Source organism: Cavia porcellus, unplaced genomic scaffold, assembly GCF_034190915.1.
Source record: "Cavia porcellus strain 051 isolate PalLab524CR breed Dunkin Hartley unplaced genomic scaffold, mCavPor4.1 scaffold_13, whole genome shotgun sequence".
In the NCBI taxonomy this organism is placed as follows: Eukaryota; Metazoa; Chordata; class Mammalia; order Rodentia; family Caviidae; genus Cavia; species Cavia porcellus.
The window spans coordinates 21701016-21720115 of record NW_026947496.1 but is presented as its reverse complement, the minus strand read 5'-3'; the positions used below and the strand labels follow the sequence as shown (position 1 = coordinate 21720115).

General features: G+C 35.0%; 1 protein-coding gene and 1 non-coding gene across 3 annotated transcripts in view; both read left to right on the top strand.

Annotated features, from left to right (window-relative positions):
* The window catches only part of Nup153 (nucleoporin 153), a 70025-nt gene that overhangs the window by 18692 nt on the left and 32233 nt on the right, over window positions 1-19100 (top strand). For both annotated transcript variants that reach the window (XM_063259936.1, XM_003468757.5), the window contains exons 3-11: window positions 9214-9462; window positions 9619-9758; window positions 9839-9967; window positions 13639-13755; window positions 13863-13904; window positions 13994-14047; window positions 16044-16190; window positions 18354-18403; window positions 18734-18860. In XM_063259936.1, coding sequence (XP_063116006.1) covers window positions 9214-9462; window positions 9619-9758; window positions 9839-9967; window positions 13639-13755; window positions 13863-13904; window positions 13994-14047; window positions 16044-16190; window positions 18354-18403; window positions 18734-18860 — 1055 coding nt within the window. The remainder of the gene's footprint in view (window positions 1-9213; window positions 9463-9618; window positions 9759-9838; window positions 9968-13638; window positions 13756-13862; window positions 13905-13993; window positions 14048-16043; window positions 16191-18353; window positions 18404-18733; window positions 18861-19100) is intronic.
* Window positions 2185-2321, top strand: LOC111756497 (small nucleolar RNA SNORA2/SNORA34 family). The gene has a single exon (XR_002790981.1). It is a non-coding gene; the product is annotated as a small nucleolar RNA SNORA2/SNORA34 family (small nucleolar RNA).

Sequence of the window (19100 nt, the reverse complement as noted above, 5' to 3'; positions counted from 1 at the left end):
CTCAATTCCTTATTCCAGGTCCCTTGATTGTCAATTGTGTTATGCCTCGCTATCAGGACCAAACCCAAGACCTCACATGTGCTAGGCCATTGAGATAAACCATTGAGATTTATCTCCAGCTATCTAAGCAAACGTATTATTTTTTCTTCTTGTTTCTTGGATCTGAATCCTGCTCCCTTATCAAGCCTCATGAGTTCCAGATGTTTTTTGTAGTCTGCTTTAACTTTTCTCAGTCAGAAATATTTAATGCCTGTAATCAAGTGTTGGAAGTACTACTGGTAACTTTCCAATATGATAGATTTTTTAGACCTTACTAGACTAACCAAAATAATCAGTTTATATTTGCTTTGTAGAATGTTACACTTAAATTTGAAGTATATTCTTTAAAAGACTTAGACATGTATCTATTACTATAATATCAAATTGCAAAAAAGTTAAAATAATTCAGAGTCCTGAATGTTGCTAAACACTAATTTTTACTAATACAACTTGTATATTACAAGTAACAATGGGGGTGGAGTGTATTGCAGTCTTCAAGTAGTAGTACTGTGCAGTAACAACAGAATTCGTGGTTCATTTATTTTGCTATAGCTTTTTGCCCATGTATTCTGTGTTGACTCTCAATGATGGTGAGACTTTAGATGTTTCTGTTTCCTCTGCCCAGATAGTGCAATGAAGAAAACCTCAAATGATGTACCTTTTAAATTTTTACTGATGAAGTAAGAATTTGGGCCCCCAAGAGCCTCACAATGGTATAGCTACTAAATGAACCAGTGATGAATTGATAAAGGCTACTTTGATTGATAGGATGGTATTTATAGTTGTAGTCTTAGAAATTAGACATCATGGCTGATGTGAATCTGTAGACAATGTGGCCTTGTTTAATCCTAATATTCCATACTGTGTCCTTTATTCAGCTTGATAAGGAGAGTAAGGAAGCTCCCCATATGTAGCATGTCTGGTGCTATTGTTAGCAGCATACCCTCACACAAAAACATATCATACTGGATTTCTTTCTTTTAGAAAAGGGTACTTGAGTTTTTGTATATAGTTGATTTAGGAGATGTCTTTCAGTACTAGAAATTGTCCTCTCTCTGTGTGTGTGTGTGTTTAAATGTCTTTTAAAATTTTATTTTTAATATATTTTTTATTAGTACGTATTAATGTCCTATCACTTTTATCCCATGGGATAAATTGATGCAAAGATTAGAGAATGAGATTAGAAAATAAATTTTTACAATATATTACAATATTAGAATACTTCATTTTCCAAAAATATTTTAGCCTATCTGTATATTGACTCCTTACTATGGAGAAATTAAAATATTTATTTATTTATTTATTTTTATTGGTACCAGGGATCAAACTCATGACCACACACTTGCAGGGCAGGTGCTTATGCTGCTGAGCTAAATCCCCAGCCCCTATTAAAATATTTATAATGTTAAATTTTTACTGTGGCCAGCAGTGGTGGCACATGCCTATAATCCTAGCACTTGAGGGGCTGAGGCAGGAGGATTGTTGGGAATTCTAGACTAGCCTGGGCTACAAAGTGAGCTCAAGACCAGCCTGAACAGTGTAGCAAGACTCCATATCAAAAAGACAAAAAAATTTTTTTTTTGAAAAATTGTGGTGCTGGAAGTTGAACCCAGCATCTCATATACTCTAGGGAAATATGTAACATTTAAATGCTAACTGAATTAAATGACAATACAAATAGAATTCTAACTTTAACCAATATCTTTTTTTAAATGAGCCCATATCTTTTTAATTTGAGCATATTTGATAAATTATTATGTATATGGAATCAATTTAGATAATCTGTTGAATTTTTTTTTTTTTTGGTCTTTTTCATTTTTATCGGTACCAGGGATCGAACTCACAACTGCCTGCTTGCCAGGCAGGCGCTTATGCCTTATGCTGCTGAGCTACATCCCCAGCCCCAATCTGTTGAATTTTTAAGGTAGAATGTTTTAGTCAGGTGCAGTGGAATCCTAGCATTTAGGGAAACTGAGATAAGAGGATCACAAGTTCAAGTCTCACCTCAGCAAGCAAGACCCTGTCTCAAAGTTTGAAAAAGGCTGAGAATATAGCCCGGTCATGGACTGCCAGGGTGGTAGATGTGATCTCAGTACCCCTCACTTCCAAAAGTTTCCTGAGTATTTTATTCTTAAAGAATTCTTCCTGGCCTTACATCAAGGCCGGCAGCTTCCTCATGCTGTTGGTTTCAAGCAGGAGAGTAAAGAGATGCTTTTCTATGGTCTGTTGGGCGTTTCAGAACTTGGGCAGTAAAATAGTCAATTCATTAGAAAGAAACAGCTTGAAGCAACCCCTCCCTCCCTGGTGAGCAGCTGTGAGCATGGCAGGCTGCAGTGGCCCAGGACAGGAGCTACCAGTGTTTACTGGAACCTGAGCCATACTGGGACCTGGAGCGCCGAGAAACCAAGCAACCTCCCCCCCTCCCGTGAGCAGCTGTGAGTGTGGCAGGCTGTGGCGGTCCAGGACTGGCGACTCCAGCATTTACTGGGACCCATGCCATGGTGGTGTGCTGGCTGAGAATCAAACATCACATCTCCTCCCTCCACCCTATTAGCAAGTGGGAGCCAGTAATCAGACATCCCTTGAGAGGCTGACCTTAGGCATTGTGTAGGTATTTTAGCCTGTTTTGTTTTGTTGAACTTCAATATACATGAAAGTATGGACAGCTATTTTGAAGAGAACAGCGACTCTACGATAGTCATAGTCATTAGTGACTTCCCTATTATCTGGTTTTGAAGACCTAAAACACCTTCCTCATTCTGTTTGGATCAGTTTTGTACTATGTTGTTCTGTATGAATTCTCTGTATGTGAAGACATGGACAACTATTTGGAAGAAAACAAGAGACAATATGATGGATAGTGAAAATCTCAGGTCATCTAGTTTTGAAATTTATATTTCTTACATTGCTTTCTTAGGTCCTATTTTGTTCTGTTTTGTTGTGTTTAATTTTACTCCCTTTAAAATAAACAAAAAGAATTCTTTATCTTGTTCCACTGTTCCTTAGAAATTTGCTTTCGAATTGTGAGAAAATACACGTATACCAAAATTTATTCTGAACATTTTAAATTGCATAGTGTATTGACATAAATATTCCCATTGTGTAACCACTACCACTGTCCATCTTAGAATTTTTTCATATTGCAGAACTGAATGTACCCAATAAACAAAACATCCATATTCTTTCTTCAGTCGTTGGCCCTTGGCAGCCACAAACTTTAGTTTCCTGCTCTCTCTCTGGCTTTGACTACTCTGAATATTTCATATGAGTGGAATCCTACAATGTTTGTCTTTTGGCTACTGGTTTACTTCATGTAGTATGTCTTGAAGATTCATGTTTATCATAGTGTGCGTCAATATTTCCTTTTTAAAGGTTGAACAGTGTTCCATTAAACGTAGTTACCACATTTTGCTTATTGTTTATCTGTTGATAGACATTTGGGTTGCATCTGTCTCAGCTTTTGTGTATAATGCTGTTTCAAACGTAGGTATGTAAATGTTTAAGACTGTCTTCAGTTCTTTTGGGTATATACTGAGAAGTGTGAAATTCACAGGTGATGCATATGTTAGGTTGAGGTCTTTGGTACGTTATATGTACAGTTCAAGATAAAGTCCATCTTTATTTTGTCTTTTCTGTTTTGTTTTGTTTTGGTATACGTTAATCCACTTTCTACAACCACTTGTGGAAGACCATTGTTTCCCCATTGAGTACACTTGACAGTTTTGTAGATGCTCATTCAGTATATGTACAAGTTTATTTCTGAGCTCTCTGTAGTCTGTTCCATTGGTCTATCATTCTGGTAGTACCACGTTTTGATCATTATAGTTTTGTATTACGTTTTCAAATGAGAAAGTGTGGTCTACAGCTTCATTGCTTTGTTGGGATATTAGGTATTTCTTGATTCTCTTAATTTTGGGATGGATTTTTCTATTTCTACAAAGAATACCTTTGTGATTTTAATGAGGATTGCATGGACTGTGTAGTTTGCTTAAGGTAGTGCTGACACCATAATACTAAATCTTTCAATCTGTGAATGTGGGTACCTTTCCATTTTCTTACATTTAATTTCTTAGTTTCCATTGTGCTAGTCTTTTATTTCCTTCATTAATTCCTAAATGCTAAACTTATTTTTGTGTGGTGCTAGGGATCAAATCTGGGACCTTACACATGCTGGGCAACTGTTCTACCACTGAGCAACATCTCCAGCCCTGTTGTATTCTTTTTTTAATGAGCAGAACTAACTTTTATTTCAGTAATATGTAATAGAATATTAACTTAAATAGAATAGTAATATTAATAGAAATGCATTAGTTCCTTTATTATAAGGTAGAAATAAGCTCAAGTAGTAAAAAGAGCACTTGTGACCTTACAATTGACAAAAACTTTTTTTACTCTTTGATGGAATGCTTTTTTAGTTCATTGCCAGTGTATAGGTGCAGTGATTTTCAGGTGTGGTGTTTTTTTTTTTTTTGGTATCCTGGCATGTTGCAGAATCATTTATTTGTTCTAAAAGCTTTTCCTTGTGGGAAGTTCTTTTCCAAATTAGATACCATGTATTGCTTTGTTTTTTTTTTTTTTTTCTGAGTTAGAACTTCCAGTATTATATATGTTGTGCATTGGAAATATGGAAGTTCTGGCCTTGTTTGTCATGGGAGAGGGAAATCTTCCAGTATTTAATTACTGAGTATAATGTTAGTTTTGAGCTTTTCACATATATTTTTATTATGTTAAGTTCTGTCTAGATACAAGTTTCCTGAGTGCTTCTATGTGCATCTTGCTTTTTTATTATAGTTTTTTTTGTTTTTTTTTGTCTGTTTGAGACAGGGTCTCATTATGCAGTTCAGGCTGGCCTTGAGCTCACTTTTGTAGCCCAGGCTGGTCTTGAACTCACAATGATCCTCCTGCCTCAGCCTCTATTATAGTAATTTGAAAACAGATAATCCACAGTTAGTTATTGTGCAAACTGTTGGATATTTTTTTAAAGTCAGGTATGTAGAAAGCACAGAGAAGAACATTTCAGAATAGAAAATTCTGTCTAGCATCATATTAAAACATAGTAGACTTTCACTGGGAGAATACTATTCGAAGAATGTGAGTACTTAAGCAGCATTGTGAGTGTACTTTTGATGTGTTAGGGGTAAAAATCTTACAATTTTTCTTTTTCGTAATACTAAATAGATGCTTGCTAAAATTAAAAATCCATTCTTTTAAACTTTTTTCTTTTTTTTTTTTTGTGGAGACAGTTCAGGTTAGTCTTAAACTTGCTTATGTAGCCCAGGCTGGCCTCAGAGGCTCAGGTGATCCTTCTGCCTCAGCCTTCAAAGTATGTGCGCCTTCTTGCCCAGCTCTTTTTACATTTCTTTCAAGTTTGATATTATTTTTTGTCAGTCTTTCAAGCCAAATACCGATATATTTAATAGTGAAAGATTAGAAGCAGTCCCTTTGTAGTTTGGAAGCAGATAGCCTAATATTACTACTTCTACATATTAAAATGTAATTGGTAAGAGGATATATGATAGAAAAAATCAGTAACCAGATAGAAAACATGAAGAAAAGCTCTCATGAAAAATATAAAGTAATAAAAACACGTATAATTACGCTTTTCAAAAAGATACTCTTTTAAATTTTGCCAAAGCACTTAAAAGATCTGAATGAAAGAAAAGGTAGATAGGAAAACAATGTTGCGAATCCTGTGGTTAAGTTTGGTGTGATCCCAGTCAAAACAATTTTAATGAATCTTTTAAAACTTGCATTTTTGTAGTTTTTTGTTCACTTTTGCTTTTTCGGTACTGGGAATCAGTCTGAGTACCTTGTGCTTGCCAGGTGCTTGCCAGGCAGGTCCTCCTATGCCACACTGAGCTATATCCTGGGCCCACCACCTTTTTATAGTTTAGGCTGACCCAGAACTCACTTTGTAGCCCAGGCTGCCCTCTGGCTCACAGTGATCCTCTCACCTCAGCCTCTTTAGTGCTGGGATTACATATTCAAAGTAGCTACTTTGGAAGTTTTCTCAAGTGCTCTGTTGTCTTTCCTGTCTTAGTGCATTAGTCAGTTTTTCCTTTACTGGAACATAGTACCAATACCCACTGCAACACTTTCAGGAGAGGTTTTATTTTGGCTTGTGATTTCCACGGGACTGGCTCCAAGGCAGAAATGCGATGTTGGATGTGGCAGAGCAAAAAGCACAGTTGGGAAGCAGAGTACAGAAACAGTGTGAGAGAACGCGTGAGTGAGTGAGTGACCCACCGGATGTGATACTCAAGGTTACGGTCTCTCTGGTACACCCAGAATTGTGCTTCACCAGCCTTCTTGTGAATTACAAAACAGTAAGTTGGCATTTAAGTGGCGGACTAATTTTTGTTCTCCTACCAATGAGTTGGGTTTTTTTTTTTTTTTTTTTTTTTTTAGATGTATCAATTGAGTTTTGACTAAGTGGGACCTTGTTAAAAACTTACATGATTCTGGTTGCAAACTGAATTGAACAAGAAGTGAATAAAATGTTCCCATAAGATCAACATTGAACCTAACCATTGAATTTGATTCAGTTTTCATTTAGTTTGGTTTGCGATTAGAATCATGAAAAGAATTAAGTTTGCCAGCTGGGCATGGTGACAATCATCTGTAATGCCAGCTCTTGAGAGGCTGAAGCAGGAGGATCACTGAATTCAAGGCCAGCCTGGGCTACATAGCAAGCTTAACATCAGCCTGAACTGCCTAGTGAGACTCTGTCTCAAAACAAAACAACAAAAAATTTTGTGAACTCCAGATACAACCGCATTGGTATTTGGAATAATGTGTGTAGTATTTAAGGTTCTGCTATCTTTCTTTGAAGGGTATTGATTCTTGATTAAGCAGGCATACTGAACTTTTTATAGATTTTATGCTGTGTCAGTGTGTATTTTTGGAAAGTTCAAGATATTTCCCAAGTCCCTTAATGTGGTAGGTCTTAGAATACAAAGTGTCACTCCTGTGACTTTTCAGGATGGGTCTAAGGAAAGTTATTTGGTATCTCTGCTGAATGTCTGGGGAACCTTAATTAGAGTTCTTAAATTCTGACAGCCCTGGAGTCTGAGTTCCTTGGCACAAGGTTTTTTCTTCCCTATTATTACTGCTATTCATGTAGTATTTCTATTTTCTCAGTTCTGTAGCAGTTCCTGTTTGTTAGCTTTTGGGGTTGCTTTGTGTATATACAACCCATCCACTCACTGGACATTCCCATTTAGACTTGTGCCCCTCTGTAAGCTCAGTGCTCTCAATTCTGATTTCTGTATGCCCTTTTTTTGCTTGAATTCCAGGTCTGTATTCTGGCTTTTGCAGTGTTTCTAGACAGCTGGGCAAATCCTAAGGGTCATCTTAAAGAGTTTTCTTGTGCTGTTGTCTAATCTGAAAACAGTTGCCTCATATTTTCTCCCAATTTATACATATTTATATTAAAAGGGTTGGTTTGGTATCAGTTATCCCATTCTAACAGTTAGACCTTTTTGAGAATTTGACAAGTAACTCTATAAAGTTCTTACAAATATGGGAGATGAGTAGAGCAGCTCTGAAAAAGAATAAAGATGGATGAGATGGAATAATTTAACAGGTGTTATGTTCTCAAGCAGATTATTTTACTGTTTTAGAAATATACAGATATATCATCGAGAAAGGAGTAAGACCTTTTAGAATTTATTGAGAGGGGAAAAGATGGCATACGTAAAAGATTATTATCTTAGGACATGAACAGGTTATTCCTGTGAAGAACAGTGAAATTGAATATTTGCTTTATTCCTACATTGTCACTGATTCAAGATGGAGTCACAGTTAAACATTATAATGAAGTAAAAGGAGGGTCACCCAAGAAGAGTGGGTAAAAGTTGTGAATTGGTCCAAACAGCTGGGATAAAAGAGTTGTAGTATTTCAGTGATCATAGCACATTGATCTTACTCGTCAAAAAGTAGATCATATAAATTTAAACTATCTCAAAAAGCAGGAAAGAGAAGAAGAAATATAAATGGCCAATAAATATAGACAAGGCTGCCCCAAAGTCCTTTTATTAAATAAATACAAATAGTGATGCCATTTGATTTACTTAATTTAAAGAAATTAGAAATGGCCAATATCTAGTGTTAGAGATTATGGGGAAATGTATGTACATTGTCACTTGCTATTTCCTTTGCTTTGTTTTGTTTTTTTGAGATAGGGTTTCCTTGCATGATGCAGACTGGCCCAGAAATCACTTTGTAACCAAGGCTGGCCTCAAACTCATGGTGATCCTCCCGCGTCAGCCTCCTGAGTACTAGAATTACAGGCGTGTGCCATATGCCTGGCTTTTTTTTGAGACCGGGTCTTACTATGTAGTTCAGGGTGGCCTTGAGTTCATTGTAGCCGAGGCTGGCCTTGAACTTGCAGTGATCTTTCTGCCTCTGCCTCTGTGTGCTGGGATTGCAGGTGTGCACTACCATGCCTGGCCATGAAATCATTTGAGTCATGGTTTTAATACCTGTCAAGCAAAAATCAGCATTTGGTTGGACATAATCTGACAGTGCAGTTCCACTTATTGTTGATTACATTAATTCTTAGGGTACCTGGAATTGCTTAGTACTCTTAACAATATGCAGTTGTAAGTTCATGTGCTTTTAACGGCATATTGGGGAAGTAATTGAATGAACATTATAATCAGTATGATGACACACTAGAAAACAATGTAGTTTTTAAAGGGAGTGCTTTAAATGTAGAAAAAATGAAAAAGTCACAAAACAGGAGGTATAATATGTGTTTAGGGGAAATACATATTTGTATATGCATATAGAGTGTCTGGGAGGATATTTCTGTAGGGGGCTGTTTCTGTAGGGGAAAACTTAACCCTATGGTCTCTCAGGATTTTCTTAATGTCTTTGATTTTCTTTTCAGTGGGTAAACCTTACAATAACATCTATTCAAAGAAAATCCAGAGTCATATGTATATACTTTAAGAATTTGTATGTGACTTACTTAACACATATATTTTGACAGCAGGTTAATTAACGTATTTTAGCTAGATGAAACTTTGCCCAGCTAAAGAGTATATTAAATTTATCATAGGCCTTGGTGATTTGCAATGAAACCATATTTCTTAAAATAATTCTTTTATTGTGATAGTGTATTACTTTTTCTAAGCTCAGTATTCATTATATTGCTACTTCTCTTTTAAGAACCTTCAACAACTAGTACTACTTCAAATTATCCAGATGTATTAACAAGGCCTTCTCTTCATCGGAGCCATCTGAATTTTTCTGTGTTGGAATCCCCTGCATTACACTGTCAGCCATCCACATCTTCGGCATTTCCAATTGGCAGTTCTGGATTTTCCCTTGTTAAGGAAATTAAAGATTCTACCTCTCAACATGATGATGATAACATCTCAACTACCAGTGGTTTTTCTTCAAGAGCATCTGATAAAGGTATTCTTAGCTTTCATAATAACTTTGAAAGTAAATGTAAATTTCATGGCATGAAAGTTTTGTTTTCTATTTAGTTTTTAATTTTCGTTTTTCTTTATAAAATTTAGGGTCTTATACTTGCTATGTAAGTCTAAAACTGTGTATTTTTTGTTTCAGATATAGCTATTTCAAAGAACACTTCATTGCCACATCTGTGGTCACCAGAGCCTGATCGCTCTCAGTCAGTCTCGCAGCACACTGCCTCCAGCTCAAAAAAACCAGCATTCAACTTATCTGCCTTTGGAACCCTTTCCCCTGTGAGTAAGAGCTGGATTGGATTTAATCACATTGGTTTTGAGTATTTTTGTTTATAATTTGTTATTGTGTTTCCATGCAGTCACTTGGGAATTCTTCAAATACTAAAACAAGTCAGCTTGGAGATTCGCCTTTTTATCCTGGGAAAACAACATATGGTGGGGCAGCAGCTGCTGTAAGACAGTTGAAGCTACAAAGTACACCATATCAGGTTGGTGTGGCTGGGTGAATGCTAATCATCCTCCCCCTTTAAATGTTAAGACACTTGACATGGGCATAGACTTTTAGCCATTTGGTGAAATTATAGAACTGTGGGTATTACATTTTTAAAGTTAAGGTAATGGACATTATTAGAGCTAAGTGAATATTTTTTGTATTAGGTTTGTGTGTATTCTAGGAATTATGATTAATAATTCTTCCTTTTTGTTTTAAAATGTGGTATGTTACACTTAATAACTTTTAATGAAATTTATTAGTCATTAGGTATTTTGAATTGTAATAAAACACCAGTGTTATATAACTACTTCTGCAAAAATACTCAACAAAGACTTTTTATCATTACCTTGTGCATGCTCTGCAGTCTGTCCCTCTTTCCACTCTCTCTCTGACAACCATTCTCCTGTTTCTTTTCCTGTAGTTTGGGCTTTTCTCGAATGTGTAGTGTAAATGTAGTCATGTATGGTGGGTATACCTTTGAATGCAGTTTTTATTCCATAATGGCCTTTTGAGATTGATCTTTTTATATATGTCAGTAATTCCTTTTTATTGCTGGAAAGTGTTGTTACAATACTGCTTATTCTGTACCAGTGAAAGGACATTTTTGACATTTATGAATCAAGCTGCAGTGAACATTTTTATCTCCCCTGGATAAAGACCCAGGCACTGGATTGGTCAGTCACATATTCACATAATCATCAGCCAAACTGTTTTCCAAAATGGTTGGTACCACTTGGCATTCTCACTAGTAATGCATGTCTCATTTGTTGTGAATCTTTTCTAGCTCTTGATGGTGTTAGTTTTTTTGTTTTAGCCATTCTAAAAGGCATATAGTGATATTTTTAATTAATATTTCCCTAATGACTAATATTTTTCACCTGCTTATTTTCTATCAGGGTGTATTTTTCTGTGAAGTGTCTGTTCATGTCTCCTGGCCATGTTTAAATTGGGTGGTTTTCTTACGGTTCATCTTTTGTGGTATAAGTCCTTCGTTAGAAATGTGTTTTACATGTATTTTCTCTCATTCCCTGGCTTAATAGTGTTTTACATCGTTTTTACTTTTTATGATATCTAGCATGGTTTTTTTATTTCATGCTTTTGCTTCATATTCAGGGTATTTTCGTCTAACCCAGTGTCACAGAGATTGTCTTCTGTGTTTTCTGTTAGAAGTTTCTTGGTTTCAGACTTTGCGTCTGTGATTTCATTTAAGTTTTGTGTATAGTGTGAGGTGTGTGGATCAGTGTTCATCTGTTTTGTTTATGGATGAACAGTTGTTCTAGTACCATTTATTAAAGACTGTCTTTCATTGAATAACCATCACACCTTTGTTGTAAACTAGTTGCCTGTATATTTGGTTTTATCTCTGAACTTTCTATTCTTACCATTGATCTGTGTCGATGAGCTTATACCAGTAGTAATAAATGTTAAAATTAGATAATGTGCTGGGATTTAGCTCAGTGGTGGAAGCCCTGCCTGACAAGCGCAAGGTTGTGAGTTCAATACTCGGTACCAAAAAAAAAAATAAAATAAAATAAAAAATCAGGTAATGTGAGTTCTCCAGCTTCGTTTGTTTTTTATAAGCTTGTTTGGCTTTTCTGGGTTCTTTGCTTTTCCCCAAAATTTTAGAATCAGCCAGCCTACTGGTTTCAATGAATGTAGTTGCGATTTTGATTGGGATTGCTTTGAGTCTAAAGATTAGTTTGAGAATGGTCATCCTAACAAATTGAATCTTGCAATCCATGAGTATGATATATATCTCTCCTTTAGGTGTTTTTAAGATTTATTTCATGAATAGTATATAGGATGTGAATCTTGAACTTTTAAAGTTTTATATGTAAGTATTTCATATTATTGGAATTAATCAACAGCTAGCCTGAAATAGTTTGTATTTGTGCAGAAAATTGAATTCATAGTTAAAATATCTTTAAGCAGAGAAACATTTAGGCTCAGACAGCTTCTCTGGGACCAAACATTTAAGAAAGAAGTAATAGCAATTCCTTGTATATGTAAAATACATGATGTAAACATGATGTAGATATTATCCAGTGCATTAGGCACTAAAAAGAAACAACACACAGGGATTGGAAAGGAAACAATAAAATCATTTCTAGTCAAGGACTCTGTGCTTTCATTCCCCAATTTCTACTAGAGCTAATTAGTAAATACAAGTTAGAATATTTAAGTACATATATCTCAGTTGGAAATTGAATAATTTAAAGAACTAATCACCTGAACGTGGACACGTCTGTAATCACTCAGTGTGTCTGAGAGAGGAGGGTCGTGTCTGAGAGGGGAGGGTTGCTGTGAGTTTGAGGCCAGCCTGAGCAACAAAATGAGTTCTAGGCCAGTCTGAACTACATATTGAAACCCTGTCTCAAAAAGACAAAAGAAATAATAAACTGAGATAAATTGCATCATTCTGATTTTTGTTGTGCCATTTTGTTGAAGATAATAAAAATTCTGTTTGCTGCATATTTCTTTAATGCTTTTATTTTACATTAAAGATTTTGACTTTTTAAAAAAATTTATGGTGGTGGTACTCTGAATTGAACCCAGGCTTTTAAAAAAATGTTAAGACAGGGTCTCCCTGAGTTTCATAGGTTGTGATCCTCTAACTTCAGCCTCCCAGAGTACTGGAATTACATGTGTGTCATATATCCATTGATATTTTAAAGATGACAGATAATTCTATATAAAAGTCTAAAACAAGCATAGCAAACATTTGAAATTAGTATAGTTGAAACTTTAAGTATTTTTTTTGTTGTTGTTTAATTGACAGTAACTGTGTGTGTTGGGGGGAAGGTTTGCTAAGTTGTCCAGGCTGACCTTGAACTGGCTGTGTAGTCCTGCTGCTTTGAGCGATCCTCCTGTCTCAAGTGCTGGGATTATAAGGATGTACCACCATGTCTGATGACAGTAACTTTTTCTAGTTCACTTCTAAGATATTAAACTATTAAGATTGTTATAAGCCTCTGATTCACAGAACAGTCTTTTAATGTGTTCCTGCTACTTTTTTCTTTATTGCCAAGACCAAGTCTTATCCTTTAAAATCTCAGGATTTCAGATATTTATAAATGATGTTTTTTCTTGTTGTCGTTGTTTTTAGTGGGTTTTTTTTGTTTGTTTATTTTTGTTGTTCTAGGAATGAAACCTAGCAGGTTTAAGTTTGCTAGGCAAGTACTTTGCTACTGAAGTATGCATCTGAACCTGGCAGGTTTGGGATAAAGTTGATTTGCTGTTCCTTTCTTGGAGAGCTAGAACTAGGGGCATATTAAAGACCTGAATTCAGTTCTGTTTTTACTGGTAGGTAGGTGAACTGAAGCTCTAAGAAGCCAAGTGCACAAGGTATTGCTAGGATGTTTTATCAGTTGTCGTATTTCTACTATGTAAGACAAAAGACAGATCTTACTTTATAGAAATATATGCCATTGTATCACTTTTGGTTATAGAAAGTAACTTCTCAGACAGAGATTTGGATTTTTAATGAACATGTTAGGAGGAAAAAAACCCTAAACTTTCAATGACACCTCCCAGAGGTGGGTTGCTGCTAGTACACTAATCTTATTTTAGTTTGGAAAGCCATTCTATTTTGTACATAATTTCATTGCATAGGAATAGGTACCTTCAGTCTTACATTGAACAGTTAATGAAGAGTTTTCTTTGCAGGCACCAGTTAGAAAACAGATGAAAGCTAAGCAGCTTAACACACAGTCTTATGGTGTGACCAGTTCGACAGCTCGACGAATATTGCAATCTTTAGAGAAGATGTCAAGCCCTTTAGCGGTAAGTTTTTAAAATCCTATTTACATGTAGAAGTGTAAGGAAGTATGAATTCAGTGGAAAATTTTTATTTTCACAAAAAGTAAATTTTGTTACTTTTAACTTAATAGGATGTGAAAAGAATTCCATCTGTTGTCTCTTCTATGAATTCTGTAAGTTGACTTTTAAACCTATTACATGATGGCAGTCATGTTTTTCAGTTTCCCATCTATTCTAATGCTTACTGTTTTACTTTTTTCAGCCTCTTGATAGGAGTGGCATAGACAATACAGCTTTTTGGAGCAAAAGACAAAAGGTAAGATAGTTATTCAAAGTACGTATCAGCAACTTTGTCATTTAAAGTTAGTAAGGTCCGCTTATAGTCATTAGGGAATGCATTTGAAAATAAGCGTGTTGGGGCTGGGGATTTAGCTCAGCAGCATAAGCGCCTGCCTTGCAAGCAGGCAGTCGTGAGTTCGATCCCTGGTACCGATAAAAACGAAAAAGACCCCCCCAAAAAAAAAAATCGTCTTTTTACTTGGTTGTGCATGTTCTGAGAGCTATCCATTTATTATTTTTTGGTGATTTGCCATTTCCATCTTCAGGTTGTTGCTAGTTTTTATAGCTTGCTTTTTACCTTTTGATTAATAAAATGGGAGTGAACAAAATTTGAAACCTTTAGTAATTGGATGTTCAGTGAATTGAAACTTCCATTGAATGTAGTTATCTTGGCAAACTTATTAGATGACATTATATCAAGTTGTTTTGTGTGATAGAATTTCAGTTTGGTACCTTTTTTTTTTTGGTCTTTTTCCTTTTTATCGGTACCAGGGAACTCACGACTGCCTGTTTGCAAGACAGGTGCTTATGCTGCTGAGCTAAATCTCCATCCCCAGTTTGGTACCTATTTTATCAGCCAGCTAAAATATAATTCTGGGTTAGTAGAGCTAATAAAATGTAGAATGCAAATATCTTGGTACTCTGTTAGTGTATTTTATGTGGTTCAAGTTGACTTTTTAGAACACTGTGGGAGAAACAAAAGTTTTACTTACTGTTGCTAAAATTGTTGCAGAGAAGAAAGCTAAGATTGAATTTTTTTCTTAAGAGCGTTGCTGTCCAATATTTAGAATTACCTAGGTATTTGTAATTGGGTAGTAGGTAGTTTATTAAAGCTGTCATGGGATTGATTAATTAAAGCTCTTTTCTCAGATCCCCCCTTTATATCAGACTGTTAAAAAAAAAAAAGGAAAAGTTTAGGCTTGTGCTTATTGTCAGTAAAAGTAATTAATGGGATCTGGGTGTGGTGATGCATGCCTATGGTCTCAGCTACGTGGGATGCTGAGACAGGGCGAGTCCAAGTTTGAGGCCCATTTTGTGAGAACCTATCTGGATGTATAACAAAGAATCTTACTAATGGTTGAATATATTTAAATAAAAGTTTCTCAGTGGATGCTAGAAAAGGGAAAACAAAAATGCAGTATTGTAGTTCATGTTTCACAGGTGTAACAAAATAGTCTACAAAGTAGACTGTCTTACTGAGTTACAATGTCATATTTGTGAAAAGAATTTAAGCAAGCCTAGTAAGTATATAGAGATTTTGCCTTGGAAACCAGTGCTGTTCACAGCTGTTGCTCAGTGAAAAGACTCCATTCATAGTGTAACAATCTGTACAGAGTAGGTCCTGGCTTCATAGTGATCTTACAACAACAAGATTTTTAGTGTTTCACTGTGGCACTGTGGCAAAGGACTGTTACCAAAACACTTGTGTACTGTACTTAGACAATAAAATTTGTTCCTTTTAGAATCAAGTAGACTTACATTATAAGATTTTAGGTGTGGCTTGTTTTTTTAAATAATAGTGGGTAAAAAAACTGACTTAAAATATTTTCCTTGTATTTCAATGAAGACTCTGAGAAAATATAGGTAGTAATTTGGGGGAAATGTGAGAAAAACCAGCTTTAAAATATACTGAAAATTCCAGTGAAAGCTTAAATGTAACTGCTTTGTGTATTACTTAGTTTTGTTTTCTGTGTGGTCCTGTGTATATGTTCATGAAAAGTCATTAAGTTTGGAATGAAAAGTCTATGAAAGATACAGAATTCTATATATGTACATATGAGCATATAAATAAATGCCTCTCATTCAGTTATTGTTAGTTTTCTACATATTTTTTTCTAGTTAGTATTTATTTGCGTCTACTGAGTAAGAAGTACTCATGGTCTCTAGATCACAGTAGCTATTGTCAAATATTTGTGACAAGTCATTGCTACATGTATGAAAATATTTGTCTTCAATTTTTGTTTCCTTATAAGGTGGACTCTCAGCATCCCCCTGTTCAGAGACTTATGACCCCAAAGCCAATTTCCATAGCAACAAATAGAACTGTTTATTTTAAGCCATCTCTAACCCCATCTGGGGAATTAAGGAAGACTAATCAGAGAATAGATAAAAAGGACAATGTGAGTATGAGTTTGTTGTCTTCAGTTTTTGAATATTGATGGGAATGAGTAAAACTTAAAGTATAGCTACTCTTAACATTATAGTCTGGATAATTACATAATACGTAAAGCTTGATAATGAGTGATGATTATGAATTGGTATGTCTCTAAAACAGCTTTTACCTCGACCAAATCCTAAATTAATGTTTATTAGTATATATTGGCATTGTTTTATCCTTATGTCTTGTTTATTTTGTTGCTGAATAGCTGAAAGTAGATTTCAGACATCATGATTTTTCATCCCCCAAGTACTTTGGCATGCATTTAAATACATTCTTCTGTATAAGGTCAACTGTGGCGATAAATGTTAAGTCTTTAGTACTATATTACTTAATTCTTAGACCATTTAAAAAAAAGTTTTTAAGAAATACCAGCAATATTTTATAGGCAGAGATAACATCCATAGTATTCACTAACCATGTTAGACTGTCTGCATATCAATAAAAATTAAACCATCTGAATAGAAAATGAGCAAAGGGCAAATATAACAGATGATTTAGAGAAAAAATAAAACTCACCTAAATTAAAATGGGAGAAAAAGATAAACAGTTATCAGGAAATATTATCTAAGAAGTTCTATGAATGGTAGATCTTTTAAAATTATTTTTCCATGTTTTTTAAAGTTTATTAGTACATTTAGATGTACATAATGATCACATTCATCATAGGGAATTTGTACCTGTGCCTGGTATATCTTGCTGCTACTTTTTCCCATCCTGCTTCCTTTCCCCTTTACTACTTCTTATTTACAAAAGCTTTCTTTCCATTTTCTTTTTTTCTATCTTATCCTTTTCTTGTTTTCCTCTTCCCTCTCCCTTATTTCACTTCTCATTTGAACTTAAAATGTTTTTTATAGCTACTTTTTTGAACTTGGATCTAATGAAGATCCGCACATTTCTTTTGGTTTTAGCTTTCTATACTTTGAACCTTTAACCTGGCTACAGTTTTTGTTTCTTGAGATCAGTCATATAATAAGTAATTCATCTAAAGTTTATAGTTACGTAGTTTTAGTATGTTCATATAGTTAATCAACTGGCACCATAAGTTTAGAATGTTTTCTTCTCATCTCTCCCAAATTCTCTTCCTGTTTAATAATTAATGTCCACCCATGTTTTAGCAGTGATTGAGAATGATTTCATTGTATGGGTTGTATATGTGTACACACACATGCATACATACATACAGATTTTATTTACCTATTGAGAGATACTTGGATTATTTTACTTTTTTGGCTGTAGTAAACACTAATAATGCCACTATGAACATTAGTGTACAAGTGGCTTTTTGTTGTTGTTTTTTCCTTCTTGTGGAGCATATTTTTCATTTCTCTTGAATTTATGCCAAAGATTTTAATTGCTGAACACATTGGTTTTTGAAGAGAGCAGACCAGTTGTCTTAAAATGTCCCACGTTACGAGTTTGTGTTTTCTGTGTGATTTATCTAAAATGTTTACTAAGTTTGCAAAAACGATTTATGGTTCAGTGATTAACAATTACTGCTTTGTCTAGATTCACTAGTCACTCACATTTTGTCATATGCTTTCCTCGAATTTCTCTCCAAACTTTGTAACTAATGTTAAATTTTTGTGTTCCCCCCTGCCCCATACTGGAATCAAGCCAGGGAATGCTGCACTATATTCTGAGCCCTTTATCTTTTTCTCTATCCTACACATAAGGAATCTTCTTACATGCTGCCTAACAGTGATTGAACCCAGACATTTAATGTTAGTATAACACTTACTTCCAGATTTTATTTTGATGTTGCCAGTTGTCTAAAAGCAAGAAAAAAATTCCCATTTTCTACATTTAGTTGTTGTCTAGAATGTGTGTATTTTCTTTTCTCTTTTTTCTTTCGTTTTTGGGACAGGATGTTGCTGTGTATGTTGTGGTTTACCTTGAATTCCTGCCTCAGTCTCTGAGTGCTGGGATTACAGGCATGTTCTCAATCTATCCATGATTATTTTGTATGCATAATCACACTCTAGCTGTTGGTTACTATTCATAAGGCAGTGCCTAAATTATAAATTTCAGGGCTTAGTAATTGAAAAAAATAGTCAAATTCCTGATTCCATATATTAAAATGTATGGAAAGGATGACATTAAAAGATATTATTTTTTCTTTTAGACTGGATATGAAAAAAATATGACACTCAGACAAAATAGAGAACAAGAAAGGTAATGTCATTCTATATACAGCTGAATTTCTTTGTATTTAATTTGTTTTGTTTTTTTATTTTTTTTTGGTACTGGGGATTGAATTTACAACCTAGCACTTGGCGGCATGCGCTTATGCCGCTAAATCCCTGGCCCCACTTCGTATTTAATTTGTAAAGTCCATGTATGAGTTATGAACATCTTCCAGGGAAATAAAAGTAGAAACTTGATGTACATTCGTCAGTTTTAAAAATTATATTAAGCTGAATATTTTCTTGTTAGCAGTTCTGCTGTTTAGTTATATACCAAAATAATATATCAATTTGTTTTGATTTTCTTTCTATTTGCTAGTGGCTTTTCGTATCCAAATTTCAGTATTCCTGCAGCCAATGGTTTATCTTCTGGAGTAGGTGGTGGAGGTGGCAAGATGAGACGAGAGAGAACACGCGTTGTTGCTTCTAAACCTCTGGAGGAGGAGGTAGGATTATATATGTTAGGTTCTTGAGGTTTATAAGGACTTCAGTATGTGGTTGTAAAGACAGAACTGTTGGGTGGGCTTTAGGGGGAAATCCAGAGTAAGAACTGATCTACTGTTGAAATACTCTTCAGAGTGTCTGTGCCAAAAACCTAAACCAACGTAGAAGAACTTTCTTGAGTTTCATAAATTTCTTGAGTGTCATACACTATCACAAACACAAGACCATATTCATTCTTCCAA